This window comes from Vulpes vulpes, chromosome 4 (genome assembly GCF_048418805.1).
Source record: "Vulpes vulpes isolate BD-2025 chromosome 4, VulVul3, whole genome shotgun sequence".
NCBI lineage: Eukaryota > Metazoa > Chordata > Mammalia > Carnivora > Canidae > Vulpes > Vulpes vulpes.
This window is the reverse complement of record NC_132783.1, coordinates 111,713,535-111,735,929: the sequence shown is the minus strand read 5'-3', so window position 1 is coordinate 111,735,929 and position 22,395 is coordinate 111,713,535. Positions and strand designations below refer to the sequence as shown.

Here is a 22,395-nt window from a genome sequence, read left to right as displayed (position 1 = left end):
CAGGAGCTGGGATAAGATGATTATGACAATGAAATATTAAAGTTAACTCTGAAAATACTGGAGGAATGTACAATCAATGTCAACATTGATTATCTCTGAGGGGTGACACTAGAAGTAATTATTTATTTTGTCTATTTGCTGGTTTGTCTTTTCCAGCAAGGATGTATTTTACTGTTAAAACCAGAAATATATGTCTATTTCAGGAAATTAGCTCTGAGCTTCCTGGCCACCTATTATCACTGTCTTCTGCTACCCAGACCAAAGATTTCCAACAAAGGGCATAGTTTTATTTTAAACTGGGAAGTAAAAAGGAGTTCTCCCATAATGTCATTTTAAAAATCATTTAAATTGAAAAATGAAACATCTTTCTACTCTTTCAATTCCATTTGCTGAAAGTTTAATATGTAAATTCTCTGACATCCCCCTGTGTGTGTGTGTGTGTGTGTGTGTATACACATTAATATAAGCACAAAAGGTTTTTAGCTAAAAACAGAAGTATGCCATACATAGTGGTCTGTACCTTTTCTATCTTATATATATCTTGTACTTTTTTAGAGTGATTCATTATAGATATGCCTTAACTTTATTCATTTTTATCATCTTATAGTCCTGTTGGATGGAGGCATCATAGATTATTTAACAAGTTTCTCAGGGATGTGCATATAGACCATTTCTGTCACAAATAACACTGCAGGGAACACTTTGTGCATATATATCAATGTGCCTTTGCTTTTGTTTTTCTCTAGGACTGATAGTTCTAGAAGGAAAAAAGGGTTGTGAGGTTTTTAAAACATTTTTCAGAAGAGGCTATGTAATTACCAAAATATTCTGAGTATCATTTTTAAACTGATATAAATAAATCTGATCAAATTCGGATGAGAACCACAAGGAAAAGAAAGAGCTTCGGAGCTACATCCTAAGAGGACAGGTTAAAGGATCTTTGGCCTGCACACAGGAAGGCTCTGGGGTTACATAAGAAGCATCTTTGCTTATCTGAATGGTTATTCCCTAGACCAGGGAAGAGGATTAGAATTGTGGGACCTCACGTGATAAAGCAACAAAGATAGACCTTAGATTGGGGAAAAGGCAGATGATTTATTGATGACCTGGCATCAATTCCACATTCTCTGGCGGCAACACTCAGGTGTTCCTTTGGAGGGCCACCCCCCCCCCATACTCTCAGTCTATGTGGTTGGGTAGCACTGACTGTACCCCGCCCTCAAATCCAGGAGAGAGTGTAGACCTAGAAATAGGTGACAAAACATTCTATTGCCTTGGCTGTGATGATGGAGGTGCATGTGATCATGCCACCAAACCAGGTCAATGACCCACAGTTCTGAGGATTTCACTGGAACTGTTAGGGAAAAGAATCCGGTTCCGGTGGTAACACATCAGCCTATAACTCCTGGCATCCATGTCGCTGCCATGAAGCAAAGTGAGCCTTAGCAAGAAGTCAACACAGAGCCGAACACAGAAATGAAAATGAAAAATTCCGATGTCTGGATCCAGTAGTGCCAGACTGAATTGTTTTCTTCTTCGTTATAGGGTTTTAAATGAGGCTTTTCAACTCAGTTTCTGTTGAGGCCACAAAGACCTCTAATACTATAATTAGAGGAATCAAGCATCTTCCTATCCTAAAATAGAATACTATGTCATCTGTGACACAATAAGGAGCAAAACAGGTTCTGCTAGTAATAGTGTCTGCCCACCTTCAGCCTTTAGAAAATAAGGACTTGAAAAGTCAGGAGAAAGATTTTGGTGCACTATGAATTTCCTCTCCCAACCCACTGAGGGGGAAGGAGAGGGGGCGCTGGCATCCCTCAGAAGCCAAGTGAAGGGACTCGAAGGGACTTAATGAACTTGACATAAGTCTCATAGAGTTTAGGAGACTTAAGGATTGGTGTCTAAATCCCACTTGGAGAAATGTAATGGTGAAAGTTTGTGGAAGAGCTGTTTATTTGGTGTCAAGAGGGAGAAGGGACTGTACTTAGGGCAAATGGTGCACCCATCACGACAAGGATACTTGAGTCTTTCTGCAGTAGAGCCATAAAAGGGAATAAATGGCATACAGTTAGTTTTCAAGGAAAATTCATCCAAGAGGACAACCAAGATGGACAAGGGGATCCCAACAGAGTTGGAAAGAACAAGGGGCATGCTGAAGATACAGCAGCAAGTGTCCAAAAGCTGAGGGTTGGGCTCATTGGCCAGTCCAAGTGACATCTCCCACATCAAGAGAACTGCTGTTCTCCTCAGTTCTCACCTCCCACACTTGGCGCCCTCTGAAAATAATGACAACAACAAAACACATGACAAAACTTTCCTATGGAAGAAAAAGTGATAATTGTGTATCTGCCACATGCAGAAGGCATCAACCCCAGATCCCAACTGTAGCCTCATTGAATGCAGTGCCTTTTGCCTCTCTTCCCCCTGAGCCTGAATGGGTGGGTCAGGAGCCAGACTAATGCCAGGTGAAAGAGAGAGTCAGGGCATGGTGGAAAAGTCAATGTACTTCTAAGCCTGAGGCAGGCTCATGCTTGGATTGAGGAAAAGCATTAAATTGAATGCATATTTGGACTTCTGATGATTATGCTGATCTGGACTCACCTTGGTTTCTCTTTTTTTAACTTTTCATTATGGAAAATTTCAAACATATAGCAACATAAAAAGAACAGAATAAAGAATCCTCACCTACCCATTACCCAGTTTCAGTAATTGTCAACTCATGGACAAACATTTCTCATTCGTTCTCCACCTATTTCTCCACCTTCCCTGAATTATAATAAAGCTAATCGTGAGCATTTTATTATTTTATAAAAAATTATTTCAGTATGTTTCTGTGAAAAATAAGGACTCTTTTAACATAACAGGGACATTATCACATCTTTAAAATTAATAATTAATCATCAAATATGCAGCCAATGTTCAGATTTCCCGGTTGTCTCATAACTTTATACAATTGGTTTGTTTGAGCCTTTTTTTTTTTTTCAAACAAGTGACTTTGGTTTATTTCATACATTACACTTTTTCTTGCAGAAAAAAAATAAAATTGTACAACTGCATAAATATAAAATTCTTCCACCATGAAAATGGTTAAAACATTCATAAAGACACAGCACCAGCATGTGATGCCTCCAGAGAAAGGAAAAAAGGAAAGTAAAAGAAAATGTACAAAGCAAATGAATTAGGCCTGTCACCAGCGCAAGTGACAGGCGATCCAGATCTCATACACAGCTTCAGAACATACCAGAGGACAAGGGAACAGATGTCAAGACGGCATTCAATACAAAGCACAACACAACCCATCACCTTTTTGTGTTTTTCTGTGGTGTCACTTAAAATTTAAAGGGCAGTTCCCCCACAACAGCCCACCCCTACCCATAGCCCCAGGAAAAAAAAAAAAAAGAAAGTAAAGACCTAACACCACAGGAAAAGACTATGGAGTGTGTTAAAAACGCTCACTGATGGGCCATTATTCTTGAAAGAGCCAAACCAAAGAAAAAAAAAAAAAGTACCATGCCAGTTTTATTCCCATTGAATATTTACACCTTGGACAGCAAACCTTGCTCACATAAAGTAGAAAACAGATACGATAAAACATGGCTTGAAAAATGATCAGAGTTGTGCACCTATAGTACTGTACACTAAATCAAATACACAAGGCAGCAATACTTAGGGGCCAGAAACACTACTTACTACGGGTCAGTTATGGAATCATAATTTACAGTAAAAATGGGCACATCCCAAGGCTCAATTTTTCTTTTTCTTTTGTCATTTACAGTAGAATAAATATTTTGTTGCTATTGCTACACTTTAAATTTACATTCTAACCTATTAAATGCAGAAAGCTAGTGTAAAGCATATAGATTAAGTGTATTAAACAAAACCATCACGTACTTGCTATGCCTGTTAGTCTTTTTTTTTTTTTTTTTTTTTTGCCTGTTAGTCTTTTAATCTACAGGGTTTTTTTCTCTAATTTGTTGCAGACACAGGGTCATTTGTCTTCAGTATTTTGGATATTCTGGACTCATTCAATTGCATCTCTCTGTGTCATTTGTCATGTTCCTTTATCTCCAATATTTCCTGCAAGCTTGGATTTAGATCTAGAAAGGTTTGATGAGATTTGGGTTTGGGTAGGGTTTTTTTTTTTTTTTTTTTTGTAAGATCGCTGCGTAGGTGGTTTTGTGTACTTCCTATTGTATTGCATCAGGAAACATATAATGTCTAGTTGTCTCTCTTTATGTGATGTTAAGATTCATCAATACAGTAAAGTGTTATCAAGCTAATGTATAAACAATACATTTTCCCGTTGGCTTTTCAACATGATGATTTTAGTAGCCACTGTTGATTGTTGCCTAAACCCATCATGTCATTGAGATTGCATGATGACAGTATTCTAACACTCTCTCTTCATGTGTTAGTTGATATTCTTCTCTAAAGAAAGACTTTCCCTTATTAAGTATTTGATTACTAAACTGAGATATGGTTCTTCAAGAAAGACAAGAGATATGTCCTATCCTTTCCCTTTGTTCTCTAGTTTTCATAATAATAAATTGGTTCTCCAGCATTCTCCCAAAGTGATCAATAGGTTGAGATTTTTTTTTAAGCATCTTACGAACTTGTGATTTTAACATCTGACCATTCTTCAATTCATCGACACTACTGTTCTTTTTGATGCTCAAATTGCTGCATCTTTGACAAGTTGGAGCTTCTTGAATTTAGCTCCTGCAAACTGGACTTTTTAAAACCAAAACAAAGAGGGGTGTCTGGGTGACTCCATCAGTTGAATGTCCAACTCTTGGTTTCAGATCAGTGTGTGATCTCATGGTTATGGCGTCAAGCCCTTTGTGGGGCTCTATGTGTTCAGCATGTTTGCTTGGGATTCTCTCTGTCTCTCTCTCTCTCTCTCTCTCTCTCTCTCTCTCTCTCTCTGCCCGCCCCCCTCCACACACACAGTCACACTTTCTCAAAAAAATAAACAAAAATCTTAAAACAGATTATGTACTTTTATAAATGTTTCCTGAAAGCTATGAGAAAATATTGGGGCTTCTAAGGTCACATTTAGTTGAGGACAAAGACAAATCCCAATGAGTGGGCTTGAAGGTATTATGAGAAAGAAAATAAAATTACTTATGATTTCACTTCATGAAGACTTGGCAAATGAAAAGCGCCTATTACAGCATTTACTCATGATATTTTTCTTTCTCAGATAAAACTTTGAGAAGTCTGTAAACCTTTCAACCTGAACAAAACAGGTCTATATCCTTCTCAAAGGAGTTTACAGTCTATTTCAAAATACAGCACTATATTAGTTAACTCTAGGTTTAGCGTGAGTGACAGAACTTCAAAATAACAGAGGCTTAGAAAATGTATTTTATTTCTCTCTATGTTAAAAAAGAAAAAAGGTGATCCCAGGGTGGCATGGAGGATCCAAGGTCATTGGGACCTACGGCTCTTTCTATCTTAACCCTCCATTGTCCTCAACATGCAATTTTCACCTCATGATACAAAATAACTGCTGCTCCAGCTCTAACCTTCATATCCATATTCTAGTCAGTTGAAAGGAAGGGGGTAAAAAAGAAAATGAGTATGATGACTGCCAATAAAGGACACCTCCCTGGAAGTTGTGCTCATCACATCTGCTCATCATGTTCCATTAGCTAAAAAACAGTTGAGTGACCAGATAATGTAGTCTTTATTCTGGAAGCCATATGCCCAGATAACCTTCAGGAAGTCAGTTACCCAGAAAGAAGAGGGAAGAGTAGCTGTTTGGAAAAAAACAGCATTCCTTGCCTCAACCCCATCATAGAGAGAAAAAAAATAATACATCTTTTGGGCAGTGTATTTCCACACACATCTTAAAACCTCAGAAGGTGGGAGAGGGAATCATTTAAAGTATCACCCCTATCCACCTTCTTGAGTATCTTGACTGTGCTGGGGCATCCAATATATGAAACAAAATTAAGCTTTAGTCTGGTAATTTACATTCAAAACAGAAAATTTTAAAAGGTTGCACTCCTATCCTGCAATAACAGTTGTTTTATTTCATTATTTATCTCTGTCCAGTATACTCCATCTCTGTTTCCATTGAGATATCTTGGTTATTTACTTCATACCAGAAGTAGGACTCACATATTGTACTTCAACAATGTACTACTTTGGAACACCTGGATGGCTCAGCAGTTGAACGTCTACCTTTGGCTCAGGGCGTGATCCCGGAGTCCCGAGATCGAGTCCCACATCGGGCTCCCTGCATAGAACCTGCTTCTCCCTCTGCCTATGTCTCTGCCTCTCTCTGTGTCTCTCATGAATAAATAAATAAAATCTTAAAAAAAAAAAGCCCTACTATTTCTAAGGCAAGATATGTGGCTAGCACCCATCACTCAGTATTTGTGGGATTCAGTCCTCTAAAGGATCCTACAAGGAGACCAAGGATCAGAGATGGTAAGTAGCTTACCCAAAGAGAAACAGCTTAGTAAATAACAGAAACGGGATTCCAATGCAGGTTTCTTTATCTCAAAGGCCAAACATACTTTGCTTTTTGTGTCATTTATACTTGTTATCTGCTTTTCCACTAAGTTTTAGGATAGGAAAGTAATCATCTGTTCATAACTCCTATGGGCTTTTATTGAAACTTTTAAAAATAATAAACTTCAATATACATCTCTTAAGCGTTTTATAGTCATTGTCTCTTTTAACTGTCTAGCCCGGTTTGGTGATTATTCATCCAACACATTTATTTTTTAACATCCATTGTATGCACCAGGCATCATGATGATTGCTGAGTACATAACAGTGAGCAAAACCACACATAGTCCTTACCATCATGGAGCTTCTAGAATCGTGGGGAAGAGAAACATTAATGCAAAAATCACGCTCCAAAATGTACAATGACAATTGTCATGATGGGTATAAAGAGAAAGGTGTAAGGTATCACCTACGTATAATTAGCAAATTTGATTTGGGAAAGCTAGAAAGGCTTTCCTGAGGAAGTGACATGCAGGCTAAGACTTGCAGTATAATTTAGAGTTAAAACAGGCAAATCAGAGGAGAGAAGCTGTTTTCAGGCTAAATGAGGTGTTCAAAGTGGTATAAGGAGCATACATGAGGGCTGGAGTGAGAATGTGTGAGCAAGCTGTGAGATGAGACTGGCAAGGAAGCCAGAGAGCAGCCCTGCAGTGCCTTTGTATAGGAGCACTGCTATCCCCTTTCACAGATTAAAAAAACTGAGGCTCAGAACTCTTGAGTAATTTGCCTAGAGTCTCACAGCTAGTTAGGTGGTAGTGCCTGAATTCAAAGTGTGGTAGAGAGAAGAATAGATCCCCTAAAGATGTCGATGCCTAGTCTCTGGAACCTGTGAATGTGTTAGGTTACATGACAAAGGAGAATTAAGGTAGATGATGGAATTAAGGTTGCTAATAAACTGACATTAAAATAGGGTGATTATTTTATATTATCTTGGCAGACCAGGGTAATCTCAAGGGTCCTTATATTTGGAAGAGGAGGGGATCCCTGGATGGCTCAGCAGTTTAGTACCTGTCTTTGGCCCAGGGCATGATCCTGGAGTCCCGGGATCGAGTCCCACATCAGGCTCCCTGCATGGAGCCTGCTTCTCCCTCTGCCTGTGTCTCTCTCTGTATCTCTCATGAATAAATAAATAAAATCTTTAAACATTTTTTGGAAGAGGAGGACAGAAGAGCTTACAGTGGTACAAAGTGAGAGAACTCGACCAGATCTTGTTGGCTTTGAAGATGGAGGAAGGGAACCATGAGCCAAGGAATACAGGTAGTCGTAGAAGCAAAAAGGGCAAGGAAGCAGATTCTACCCTAGAGATCCTCCAGAAAGGATCAGAAACCTGCTGTAACCTGGATTTTAGCCTGGTGAGGCCTATTTTGGACTTCTGAACTACAGAATTGTGAGATAATAAATTTGTGAGCCACTGACTTTGTGATAATTTGTTACAGCAGCAAGATGAAACTAGTGCACAAACTATACCCATTGGCTCCAGAGCCTGTGTTCCCACCCTAATAGCAACACGCCTTAACTGTTCAATGGGCTAAATCAGGAACTGTAAAGATTAAAGTCTAAAGCTTCTTATCATTTTGAGTCTAAGATTCTTCAAATATCATTTCCCAACCATACAGCCAAGGTTATGTATAGTTTTTACATATGCTTCTTAGTTTTGTGAATTTTGAAAGGATGTGGTTATAGCCTTTGACATCAGAGGAGAAGCTCCACGTTGTTGACTGAACACTGATCAAAAGATAGCATCGGAGGCAAGAGGCCTTTTAACAACTCTCTGAAGATCAACTGCCTCCCCTGCGCAGTCCTCACGCCAAAGCTGTTTCCACAGGTGGTGCCACGGGGTGATGCCCAAAGTGCATCACTTCCCAAGAATTGGATCATGAACAACTTTATCCTCCTGGAAGAACAGCTCATCAAGAAATCACAACAAAAGAGAAGAACTTCTCCCTCAAACTTTAAAGTCCGTTTCTTTGTTTTAACCAAAACCAGCCTGGCGTACTTTGAGAATCGTCACGGGGTATGTGAGCACTTTGTCTTGTCTTTTTTTAAGCAGTATTTTTTATTTAGGTGGGGCTGAATCATGAAGATACACATGGAATAAAATAAAGCCAAGGGAGACACAGACGTGCTTGTTCTAACTGCCTCAAAAGTACAATAATAATAATCAGAAGAGAATGTGGAGAAAAGTCCAGAGGTGGGGTGGTTGTATTCGGTGATTTTATTCTAAAACCTGCAAAAGAATATGTTTAATATTCGTTAGTGATTTTTTCCTGCAAGTTCAAGTTTAAAATAATAATGTTTTATGTGGCAAATGTTATGATTGGATAGAATTTTAACTTCATCTGAAATATACTAGATTTTATGGAATGTAGATTAATAAAATATTAGCATTTAATGGGATCTAAGAGATAATTTTTGCCCAGTTTCCTTAATTTATAGTGGAGGAAACTGATACTTGGAATGATTAAGTAATAATTCAATGTCAACATTTTTATGAATTTAATTCTATTTGTCCCACTGTCATTACTCACTTGATATCTTGGAATAATATTCCCTGGGCATTTAATTATGTTAAAATTGCAAGGCCCAATGGTAAACCTCTTTATCCCTTGGAAAACTTAGCCAGAGACAGGGGCTGTTGCAGTGCTCTGCAGTACAGATCAATAGTTCTTATCCAGAAGATTACAGCTGCTTAGCTAAGTCAGTCTTCTTATATATCTAGAGATACTCTTATATTCTATAAGATCAGTAATATTATGATTGTTCATGTTGCTCTTATTATCACTGATAATAATGCTGATAAGAACCCTGGTTATTAGACCAAACTCTACTCTCTCTCGTGATTGAGCCTGGGAACATGTCTACTTTTTGCATCAGATTATTTCTTTCTATAATGAAAGGTCTGGAGGGACTACCTACAACATTCCTTTCGTCTTTAAAAATTCTTGTACCTGTTTAGGCCTTCTCAGCAATTTTCAAAGCTTGTGTGTGACTTATTACTATATCATTATATTATTTTTCCCATCATTAGGGAGGTTAGGCAGGAGTTTTCTCTTCTTTTCTTTTCTTTTCTTTTCTTTTCTCTTTATATTTTACAGAAGGGGAAACAACGTTAGGTGCTTGGTGGTCGCTTAGAGACAAAGACATCTCCATTCCTAGTTGAGATCTGACTTAGTAGGTATAGGCATGAGTTTGGGATCTTTCAAGAGCCAGGCTTTGAGGTGTTCAATAAAATGGAGCCCTGAAGGAGGTCAGACTGGTAATGGAACCCGTGGATGCTGCCAGTGAAATCATACTGCTGCCTCTTTAGAGGTTCAGACATGCTAATCTTCAGGATACTTGTACTGAAAATAATCAATAATCAATCTGAAGGCACATGGTATTACTTATGGACAGGGTCCCTTTGCTAGATACTCAGTAAGTATTTGTTAACTAAGTTAAGAGACAGCCAGTAGCCAACTTGGAGGATTCATCATATATAGCTGATAAATCACATGGCATGGGTCAATTTCTTTCTTACTGTGATATTATAACTTCGTTTCTTCTTTCATATTGAAAGAAGAGTCATTTGATTTAAATATCTTTTTCAAAGCCCATTTTGTAGCTTTCACCACTTTGTTTTCCAAGCATCATGAGCTTTAGTTAGCAGTGATCATTTTTAAGCAGTGTTGCTGTTTGTGGGCTGTTTGGTTGTGAATTTAGTACAATATTATTTACAAATAATCACACAACCAAAAGGTCTTGATTCAGAATTTTGTTGGTTATAATTTGCATATAGGCAATGTTGTAAAATCACTTTACTTATTCCTTTAAGTATTCTTAAAAAACTCCAGGACACTTAATTCTGGGGTTCCAAAGCTAGAGTTCCTAACATTTCCATACAGGATATAGCAGATATATAGTGCACAAACATCACATTTTTTATTTTTTAATGCCTGTGGTTCATATTCATATGCAACATTGATAAAAGCATTTCTTTAAATATTATAAAAATCCATTGGTTACAAATTTATCCAAGGTCACGGAAAAAGGTAAGGTGTGTGAGTTGTTAGTATCCATGCCCTATGTATGATCTGTTGTTTAGCTTCATTGATTTGCACACAAGTGTGCACTATGTATTACCTGTAAGTGACAATAGCTCTATGCTTATGGGAAGAAATGTTTCTTAAAAACTTAAAGCCTCAGGGGATCCCTGGGTGGCGCAGCAGTTTGGCGCCTGCCTTTGGCCCAGGGCGCGATCCTGGAGACCCAGGATCGAATCCCACATCAGGCTCCCGGTGCATGGAGCCTGCTTCTCCCTCTGCCTATGTCTCTGCCTCTCTCTCTCTCTCTCTCTCTCTCTCTGCGACTATCATAAATAAATAAATAAATAAATAAATAAATAAATAAATAATAAAGTTTAAAAACAAAAAACAAAAAAAAAAAAAAAAAAAAAAAAAACCTTAAAGCCTCAGCCTTATCATCTGTGAAGTGGATATGATAATAGTACTCGCTTCACGAGAATATGGTAAAGATTAACAGAGAGAATGTATTTAGACTAAACTATCTGAAATTACCACTCAGTAGATCAAAAAAGGCCAGATATTAGCAATTTCATATAGTTCAACTTAATATGTAATGTACTTAGTTAGCATAAGCCCTGCCACCTAAGAAGCACCTAGTAGAAATTAGTCATTATTTGTATCATCATCATGTCTCTGAAGGAGCAAGCAGGGGAGCATAACATATTCATTTTCAAAGGAAGAAAAACAATGAAGTGTTTCTCAAAGCCAGGTTAACATCAGGGTCCTGGATTCTTTCTATTCGGTGATTTAATGCAAGTCTGTGGAGATATATATGCATGATGTGTGATGCTGAACCAACTATTGCCCCTCTCAGGGTCACAGCTGCTTTTTCTCTTTGCTCATTTTTAAAAATTATGTTCCTTGTAGTTTTAAAATTCTGTGGATTTATGACATCATATGAAAAATAATCCAACCTACTAGGAAAAAAATTCTGTAATTTTGCAAATGAAGTGTGTTTTTCCTAACTTTAAATATCCATGTCTGAATATCCATATGATTGAGCCTCTTATTCTAACCAGGATTTAATTCTGGTGTCTGGTGATGAAATGTGCAAGTGTTTTCAGTGGAGCCAGGAAGCACTCCCTGCTGGAGCAGTGGACCAGAAAGAAGCATCGAGTTGGCGAGTTGTGTGGCTCACTGGCAGGCATGCTTGCACACACCACCCTGTGCCTGCCAATTTCTTTGCAAACTGGTCCCTGATGCCTGGCATTCTTTAACAGAGGACAATGAGATTAGGGCCCCATGGTGTGCTGGTAAATGTTTGGCAACTGCTGCATTGGTAGTGGCAGTGGAGAGTATCAGGAAGCCCTAATCCATAGTGTTTGCTGATGTCTCTGGTATAAATACTCCCACCATGGCCAATTTCAAACTACGGATGTGAGGTCTACTGGCTCACAAAACTCCTCAAAATTTAACCATCAGCCCTCATGGGCCACAGCAAGCCAACTCCAACATACCACTGGCAGCTTTAAATACAAATAGTGTTCAGAGAGGGGGTCACCAGCTCTGCAACATGCCTAGTTGTATATGAGCAAAACCAGATTCTTTTTCTGGGGTAAAAGAGAAATGGAGGGCTTTGGGTACTCTCAGTAAGCATGGGATGGAAGAAGCAGCATAGATGGAGAAAAGTATCATTGATTGATGGTCCAGCCAGAGCTGGGTTCAAATTCTTACTTTATCACTTTCTGGATGTGGACCTCAGGCAAGGTATTTAACCTCTTTAAGCCTCTGTTTGCTATTTGTAAAGTGAAGACCCCTGTCCTACCTTCCTCAGGCAATGTTGAGTATTTCATGAGAAAGGCATGTTATAAGCTTGGCCCTACCTTCAATCTTATGAAGGACCCTCAGGACAACCAGAAAGGTTTCCCTGTTTTAATGTCTCTACACCTTCAGGACCAAGTTTGTGTTGCTCACCATAGTGTGGGAGCCATTACACGGTGTGGGACAGGGTAAACAGTCAAGACCACCATCCTAGTCAATGCCTGGGTGAGGGCCTCCACGCTACGCTCTACGCCCTGCCTGTTAGCCTGCAGTCTGATCTAGCAGCAGAAACATCTCTTGGAGCACGCATCGGTCTTAAATTAAAGATGGTCCCCTGTCCTTGCTTCTTCCTTGCTTTTCCTTGCATGTCAATCAAAAACAAAGTTTCTGGTGTCAGGCACATCTGGATCAAAGACCAGCTCCCCATTTATAGGCTATGCAGCTTTGCGTAAGTTGCTTAAGGCTGTGTGACTCTACATAAAGCTGTTTGCATTTTTGGTAGTGATTAAACATTCCTTCTTCATCTTGCCTTTTAATGAGAGGGAGGTTACCATTATTCTAATAATAATAGTAACTAATATTTACTTAACACTTATGGTATCAATCACTGTGCTAAATAAACATAAATTATTTCATCTAATCCTTACAACCACTCCATACCTTAGGAAACATTATTACCTTAATTTTCTGAGCAGGTAACGGAGGCAAAGAAAATTTAAATAACCTGTATTGGAAGAATTTAAATAAGTGCCACATATCTCAGGCCTGAACAGTACCCCCTGATAAATGGTGCTAATTCCTAGTAGCAGTAGTGACCTGTGGGTTGCTAGGGTCTCCCCCAGGTTCCTGCAGAGCATGCAATGCCTTCTTGTTCTGATGGCACTGGAAAAAAGCAGTCCTAAAAATCAGCAACCCAGGGCACATGGATCTTCTGCAATAATGCATGTCATGAGCTCTATCATTTCACACATATTCCAGGACAAATCTTTGCCTTCATCACTTCAGGGAGCCCCACTATGTGTTGAAAAAGAAATGCGAGGCAGGGCAAACTTTGTTTCCTAAAGTTCCTATAAAATCGTATCTCCATTTTCTATGATCACTTTCCCCATGTAACCTGCCAGCAGCTCTCATCTGGAACTACCACTACCTACACCTACTCTGCCCCAGCCCCCCACCACTCTACTCGCCACACAGCAGCCAGCATGACACCTTATGATCATGTCCCAATGATCCTTATCAGAAGCAGACATGTCCCTGCAGCAATTCTCCTTTTAGACCTAGAGCAGACACCAGAATCTATCACATGCCATCCTCCATCTCAGCGCATGTCCCGTTTTCTCCCGTCTCTCTGGGACCCAACTACATAAGATTTCTTTCAAATCTAAGGCCATCATTTGGAATGTCAGTTGCTTGGAAAGGCTTCCTTAATTTCTCTGGACTAGGTCATCTACTCCTGTTTTGCTCTGCCTTAGCAATACCTACCCTCTCTATAGAGCACATCCTGGAGTTGCAATTACCCACTTGTTAAAGTGATTATTGTGTCAATGTCATTCCCCCACCCTCCTTTTAATGATAGAGAGGTTCCCATTAAACATCATGAGGGCCAGCACCCAATTTGGTAAGGATCGCATCACCGGTGTCTATAACAGTGCCTGGCAAATACTACTCACTCATTCATTGTTTGTGGAAGGAAGAAAAGGAGGGAAAGAGCAAGGACCTGAGGGAGAGATACCATTGGAGAGGTCAGAGTTACATAAATGAACCTCTAACAGAACAAGTCTCAATTCCAAAAGAGCAGAACAAAGCAAGTTATATAGGACTTCAAAAGGAAGAGTCCTGGGTATAGAAGTAAGTAAACAAGACTCCCCAGAGGTAGAAGTTCATGGCCCAGCCTTGAAAGAGGAAGCAGAGGATTCAGGAGGTTGGAATTTTAAGAGTTGGGTCAGAAAGGTACATGTAGGAATCAGCAGGTGGGCCAGCCCTCCACCCTGACACATCACCCCCACACACATTTTTTTTAGGAGAAAGCACTGTTCTCTTTTTTCCTCCACACTCTTCTTCTCTCTTACCCTTTCTTCTCTACAGCTAAACCCTGCCTCGATAATATTCTTAAAACTACCTGAGGATTTTTGTTTGAGACTTTTATCAGTCATAGTCTCCTTCTGCCTCACTCCTATGTGATTGAGTTGCCTTCTGGCTGGGCTTTCACTGCCATTCACTGCCACTCTAGGCTCCGTACAATTTATTATCCATGTGACACCTAGAACGAACTTTTAAAATGATAAATCAGGTTTTGCTCCCACTTTAAACCCTTCCAGGGCTGTTTAGAGTACTTAAGGAAATCTTCAGCTATGGCTTACAAGACTCTTCATCCAGGGGTCCCTACCTGCCTTTCCAATTTCATTTCACACCACACTCTCTATCCACCATGCCTCTGCCACATTTTCCCTCTTTGTGAGCCTTCAACACTCCAAACTCATGCTCCCTATAGGGCCTTTGGACACGGCCAGGACTAGGGTAAGGCAAGTGAGGGGTAGGTACACTTAGGGCATCCTCGCTCTCCGAGGCCTATGGGTTCTTGGTGCTTGTATTCATTGTTCTCACAGTCAGGAGCACCCCAGGCATTTTGAAGGGGCTGTTTGTTTGTGTCTATTTAAATATTTTCTCAGGATCCAGTTTCATTTCTTTTCTTTTTTAAGTACATGGGTACTTCAATAAATCAGCATCTGTACATATTTATTGGGTATATGGATGTGCTTTCCTGTTTATTTTCTGTCTGTGTATCCACTGGGGGGGTCAGTTCCATGAGAGCAGGACTACCTTGCTCACCATTGCATCACCAACACCTAGAGCAGTGCAGGGCCCACAGTAAGTGGTCAGTAAATGCCCAGTGAATGAACATAGGTCACAAAAAGTCAAATTGAATTGAGAAGAGCATCTGGGATGAAAAAAGGTGGGCCTTGTCTAGTGAGGCCAAGGGAAGTTAGGGTCCAAAGTGAAGTGCTTTGCAATTCAGGCCACTCAAGGCCAAAACTACATGGTTTCAATGCCTACCTTGTTGGATTTTCCTTGGGAATTGGTTTTACCTTTGTGATGTGATATTGATGTTTTAAGGAGATAGCCAGTGGATAAAGAGTGTTTATTTTGGAGGCAAGCACTCCCCATGTTAAAATTGAATTTAATTCCTATTCCTCAGGTACCGATGTATCTGCCAACCAATTCTTTGCAATAAAAATAGGCCACGGAGCAATACTATAAATGTGAGGACCTAGTTCTTGACTCAGTCTGGAAGAAAGGTTTCACTGGAAAGTCCAAGAGCTCAGTTTCTTGAGCTATGTGGTCCATGGAAAAAAAGACATCTTCATAGCAAGTTCAGAAATGGACCCTGCAGAAAACCATTTTAAAGTGCTTCTCAAGTTTTCACGGGCCAAATAGTAAATCCTCATCCCTCCATTTTCTGAACCAAGTAGTAATAAATTCTTCTACTTCATGAATTATTAGGCCTACTGAAAAAGTAGATCTTCAAGGGTCTAATTTTCATCCAGAGGTCAGTCTGGGTTTGATTTCATGACACTACAGAGCTTCACTTAAAGTGATCCAGGGACAGAAACAAAAGCTCTGAAATTGTGCTCCATGCATATGAAATTCCCTTTTTAGGTCCAATGTCTGCTCAGTTTCTTGAAATTTCAGTGAACTTGTCAGTATTTTCATTAAATAAGAACCTGATCCAAAATCTTACATTCTCCGGATCCCTGGGTGGCGCAGCGGTTTAGCGCCTGCCTTTGGCCCAGGGCGCGATCCTGGAGACCCGAGATCGAATCCCACGTCGGGCTCCCGGTGCATGGAGCCTGCTTCTCCCTCTGCCTATGTCTCTGCGCCTCTCTCTCTCTCTCTGACTATCATAAATAAATAAAAATTAAAAAAAAAAAGAAAAAAAATCTTACATTCTCATATAATTCCCATTAACATCAAGGTATTTATAAGCAAGCTTCTCATTATATTATTTTTGATATTTAAAAAGTCACAGAAATTATACCTGTTTAATATAAAAATTCAAATATAGGACTTTTTCCTCCCTAAACTACACCTACTTGTGCCAAAGCTTTTATTATTATTATTTTTAACCTAACCCTGTGTCAAGGAAATATTTCTTTTTGGGGTATCTAAAGATTCATTCATTTGTTCAGCAAACATTTCTTGGCATCTACTATGTGCCAGACTCTGGGGTAGGTGCTAGGACTACAGTAGTAAATGACAGAGGAAAGATGTCTGTCCTCACCAGCTTCCACGCTAGTAGAGAAGACAGACAACCAGCAAGTACATAAATACATGGGGCAGATATAGAGGGTGTGGCAGGCTGTACGGAAAGACTAAGCAGTGGCTGGGGCTGAGTTGGGAAACAATGTGGTCAGAAAAGGAATTTATATCCAGGCTGAGACCTGAAAGATAAGAAAAATCCAGTGACATGAAGAAATAGGGAAAAGCATTTCAAGCAGAGGATACTGACAGTGTGAAGAATTTGAGATAGGAAAAGGCTTGGTCTGCGTGAGGCACAGAGACTTGAACATACAGAGTTCAAGACAGGGGTTCTTGCTGATGACACCTTACAGCACCTCTCTTCTGGGAATACTTTGTCTGGAATCATCCTACTCTGAGTTTTGGTGGAAAGGTGCTTGATGTACCAACAGTGAAGTCCTTGGACCAGCACTGAGCTCAGGGAGCCATTAGCCGCAAAGACTGAGGATGGGTTAGAATCAGGTTAAATCCATTTTGATTAATCACAAGAGACAGAGCAGCAAGCATTCATATCCCGACACCATTTTTAAAAATTAATGAAATAATTATACCCAAGAGTTCTCTGTAGCTCTTTTGTCTAAAGATATCAGTTTATAGTCTGTGACAATGACCTTTGCTCTAAATTTCATGTGGTCATAATCATAATGCATGACAATTTTATATGCTACTTTCTTCATTGTTCTTTTATAGATACATTTCTACATATCTACATAGTCTCCAAAGTAATCATTTTTGCATGCATATGATTTTTGTAGTAATCAAATTAGTTCACTTCAGAGATATACTTATCTATTCTATGTACCTGAACAAATTGATGAGCTTATCCTCTATTTTTTGACATTCAGGTTGTTTCCAGATATGATGAGAATGCTGAAAAATAATAGTATACCTAACATAAAACTGTCTTCTTTTTTAAATCAGCTCCTTAGGATAGAGTAGTGTGTGGGTGATAACTGTGTCATAGGATAAGGATATTTTATGGCCTCTATCTTTTGCTGCTACATCATGTCATAGAAATTAAAGTAATTCACAGAGCCACCAGAAGTTACCACAACCATTAGAGAAGACTATGTTTCTAAGAAGGAACTTATGAAAACAAAAGAATCCCATTGTTGTGGTGATTTTCGAGTGCACTACTTTTATAGGCTTTGAATGTGAATGGTGAGAGAGTGAGAAGATACATAATATTTCATATATGGATAAGATGATTTGATTTAAAGTCAATCTTATGTATATGTAGATGAACCCTCCATCTATAGAGCAGAATTTAAGGAGTGCCAAGAAGCTTCCTCCCCTGCAAAAGATCCCCCATTTTGTTAATGAGAAAGGAGAGGGTTAGAGAGGCTATGTTTTCCTGGGCCATACATCTGGGACAAATATTAAAAGTTGGATTAAATGTTCTTCAATGGGTATTTTTGAATCTAAGCTTGTTTGGTTTGAGAAGTCTTGTAATAGAAGCCACAGTGGCTGAGAAGAGAAAGTTGGGGCCAAGATTTATTGGTGAGTTTCCAGCTCTGTGTAATGAAGGTCCTGAGTGGAGACCCCAGGCTTAGCTGAATGATAGCACAACAGTATCACCACCACCAATAACCAGCACCACTGCAAGGAGAGGACTGAACACATTCCTACAAATTTTCTCATGTAATCCTCACAGTTATCTGAAGAAGATAAAAGAAACATTCTGTTTTAGAGAGGAAGCAATTGAGACATGGAAAAGTTAAGAAATTCGCCCAAGGTCACAGTAGTGGTAATAAGTGTAAAAGCAGCACGTTGCCTTGGGCTATAGTAATTCCCTGTAGTTTGATCCCACTAAGATGTGTATTTCTGATATCATTTTGGTTGCCCAAGTAGAATCTCCTTCTGTGAGAATTCTCTGCAAAACGGACGCAAGCATCTTGGCCATTCTGTTTCTCACTACAGGTTTGTGAATTCACCAGTCTCATGTGACTGCAGTGTGCTTCTGTGGGCCTGGACTCTGTGGGCTAACAAAAATGAGTTCCTGAACTTGTAAACCTGAGGCTCTGCTCTTGGGGTGACCTCTGCCAAGGAGGATGCTATATAGGTCTCAGCTCTATTTAGTTTACCAGACTAGCTAATCATAATAACAGCTATCCCTCATTAGGTACTTTCTTAGAATAACATTCTGGGAATACATACCCATCACGGTAATACAGGAAAGGCTGCCAAATATGAATTTGCCACTTTAAATACTCGACTCCTTTGAAGACCTCCTCTGAGGACCTCCTCTGAGCATGTGTGTGTGCTCATGCACGCACTGAGCAGGTTTGTACATTTGGGCTGGGGCCCAGATGACTGTCAGCCTGCACAAAGACATTTGCTTCTGTCTTGACTCTGATGACCTGAGGATCCGCCAGTGTGGGGCTATGGAGAGAGTGGTTGCTAAGTTCTGACATCAACTTTATTTGTTCTTTCAACAAGGAGAGGTGTGGTTTGTAATTTCATTTAAATTTTTCTCTTCAGCTGGAAATATTGCACTAAAACACTGAATCTGTACTTTATGGTTGGTGTTCATTGACACCTTGATGGCTCTTGATGGCTCTAAAAAGTTGTGGGGTGGTTTTTGTTTTGTTTTTGTTCATAGATAACCTAGGGATTAAAACGTGATCAACGGCTTTATTAAATTTGTACTTCAGCAAAAAAAAAAAAAAAAAAATAGGGGTACAAGCCAGGACTAGGAGCCCAGAAAGTGAGTGAGATTGAGGCCACTAACACCAAATGTAGCTCCTCGTCACAGTCCTTACAATGGTCAATTTCATGTACAGAGATCCACTTAAGTGTTTCCCAAAGTGGAGTACCACAAGGGGTGTACTAGATGGTACCTGGACAAACCTGGTTTTGACAGTTTGTTTTTTGGTTTTTTTTTTTTTTTTTTTTGGTTTTGACAGTTTTAATTTAATAGTTATATGCATATTGCTATTTACTTTAGGGAAGAGTATTTTTAAATGGATGGTGGTGCTTTACAACTTCCTTAGAATAAATCTGTTGAAGTGAAAAATTAGTCAATGTAAATAATAGCATTAAATATATGGTACCGATTGGTAGAACCACATAATGGTGGAAATTGTGTGGGTGGGTTGCAAACTGAAAGCTGGAAACACTGAATCCATGGAGTAGCAAGCAACATGAATCACCATTCATGATTCTTTGCTTTTATTTTTTAAAAGGTTTTATTTATTTATTCATGAGAGACACAGAAAGAGAGGCAGAGACACAGAAAGAGAAGCAGAGACACAGGCAGAGGGAGGAGAAGCAGGCTCCATGCAAGGAGCCCGATATGGGAGTCAATCCCGGAAATCCAGGATCACGCCCTGAGCCAAAGGCAGACACTCAACTGCTGAGCCACCCAGGCATCCCTGATTCTTTGCTTTTAAATACAGATACCTAGTCTGCTCAGAGAGCAAAGTGTAATAATCCCACTGGACATTTAGAGACACTGAGGTGCATCCACAGAGACCAGGGCACTTGGAAACGTGAGCATAGAAGAGACAAGCAAAAGACATCTTCTTGGCCCCCATGCTCTATCTCGGCAGGTGTGACTCAGCCTGCTGCCACCAATATCTGACCCCCACATTTCTCTGAACTCAAGAGAAAGCTGGTAAAATTCTTGAAAAATCCATTATAAACCTGAATGACATTAGGTTACTACTGTTCTCGTTGCTTTCATCCATGTTGCAAATTGATACCAGTTTACAAAGCAGAACTGTCAGTAGAATGAACTCTTGCCCCCTGGCAGTATGCCCTTTGGATTTCAGGTCTCTGTTTCCACAGCCACTTTTGTTAGACCATCTTCTGTAAAATATAGACTAATTTTTTAAAAAATTCTTGAATGGTTAATACATTAACATAAATGTTTCAAAAACAATTACAAAGCATTAGGCAATGGCCGACTCCCACCCTTATCCTAAGCCATAGCGCTTCATTGCCTGAAAACAATCAGTATAATCAATTTATCAGTTATTCCAATAATACTTTATGCACATACACATAAATACAAATAAATATTCTTTTCCTCCTTTTAATACAGTGATGACATACTTTACAGATACTTCTTAGCCTTCTTTTGGTTTGTTAGCAATACTTTTTAAAAATCAAATCATACCTATGTGCAAAGTGTTTCTTCATTCTTTTTTGTGGTTGCCATAATATTTTACTGAATGGATTAGAAGTTATCTTAATGATGGACATGTATTCTGTTTTCCAATATTTTGTCATTATAAATTATGAGGAATGAATAACCTCATATATATGTAACTTTCTGTATCAATACATCCATAAAGGGTGATTTTGCCCATCATTGGCAATGTCTGGAAAAATTTTTAGTTGTTATAACTGGGGAGGGGAGAGCTACTGGCATTTTTGGGTAGAACCTAGGGAGCTGCTAGCCATCCTACAAAACAGAGGACAAACTCACAAGGAATTATCCAGCCTAAAATGTTAATAGTGCCAAGGTTGAGAAGCCTTAGTCTGTAGAAAATACTTCGAGAAGTGGAATTGCTGTGTCAAAGGATATTTGCATCTGTTATTTTATTAAATACAACCAAATTATTTTCCATAGAAGTTGTGCCAATGAACATTCCCCAAGGCCATGTGTGTGATGCTTGCTTTGTCAAAACCTCACCAACACCATATTACCATATGTTTTGATATTTGCAAGTCTGACAGGTTTAGAAAAAGGTATCTTGGTATAATTTATTTGCATTTCTGTTTTCGTAGTAAGTTTGAGCATTTTTTTCATATATTTAAAGAGAAATTCATATTCCTTTTGCCTGTTTTTCTATAACCTTGTCCATATTTTCCTTAATAATTTGTAGGAGCTCTTTATTAGCTCAGTCCTTTGTGTAGACTAGCTTTGACCTAACTTTTCACTGTCAAGAGATTTGTATCCACCTGCCAAACCATTACTATTAAAAGTTTTGTCGTAGGGCTCACAAACATCACTTTCTGCTGCACACTTAGCCTTACCTGCTGTTCCTTCAATCCTAACAAATATTAATTAAGCATCACCTTTGTGCTAGTGTTATTTTCTGAATTGCCGGGAAGTTGTTATTAATTTATACGCTTTGGCCACTGACCCTCCAATGTTTGAAAGATATATAGGAAAATACGCTCCTTCAAATTCATTAACAATCTCACAAGGCCTATTCTGGAAAGAAGGAGGGTTTTAAAAGAGCATTTGCAGAGCAGAGACAAAATGCGCAGGGCTCCTTTAGGATCTACTTCACACTGGCCCACAGCACTCACTTCTTGCTCTTCATTTCTACATAAGGCCTTTTCTCTCTACTCCCTTTTGAAAGCAAATCTAAACAAACATGCTTTTTTAGGGCAAAGATCACTAATATGTTTATCTAACATGAATGAGGCCTGGAAATTATTCCTGAATTATTGCTTCACTTCTGAGATAAATATACCCACGTAAAAGTACGGAGTTGCCTTCTTAGAATCTATGAAGAAAATAGCTATCACTCAAGAAGAAGATGAGAGCATCATCATGAACCTCCATGGATGATAGAGAAGAGCGGTGACAGGTGCTTCCTAGCTGCCACTTACTGCTAATGGGGTCAGGGGGTTGCAAGAGCAGAGAACTGCTTCATTTTGCACACCCAGCATTCCATGTGTACCCCTTAGCCCTCTCCAATAGTCATCTGCCAAAGTTGTAGTTCATTGTGGTGTTTTTAAATTTATGAATGCTTTAAAATATTATTTTCATTTTTCTGCTTAGTAAATTTACATG

General features: G+C 39.2%; 1 protein-coding gene across 1 annotated transcript in view; it reads left to right on the top strand.

Annotated features, from left to right (window-relative positions):
• Positions 1-8,219: 8,219 nt before the first annotated feature.
• The window catches only part of ITK (IL2 inducible T cell kinase), a 64,225-nt gene continuing 50,049 nt past the window's right edge, over positions 8,220-22,395 (top strand). Inside the window, exon 1 of the mRNA XM_026010502.2 lies at positions 8,220-8,539. Coding sequence (XP_025866287.1) covers positions 8,402-8,539 — 138 coding nt within the window. The 5' untranslated portion in view covers positions 8,220-8,401. The remainder of the gene's footprint in view (positions 8,540-22,395) is intronic.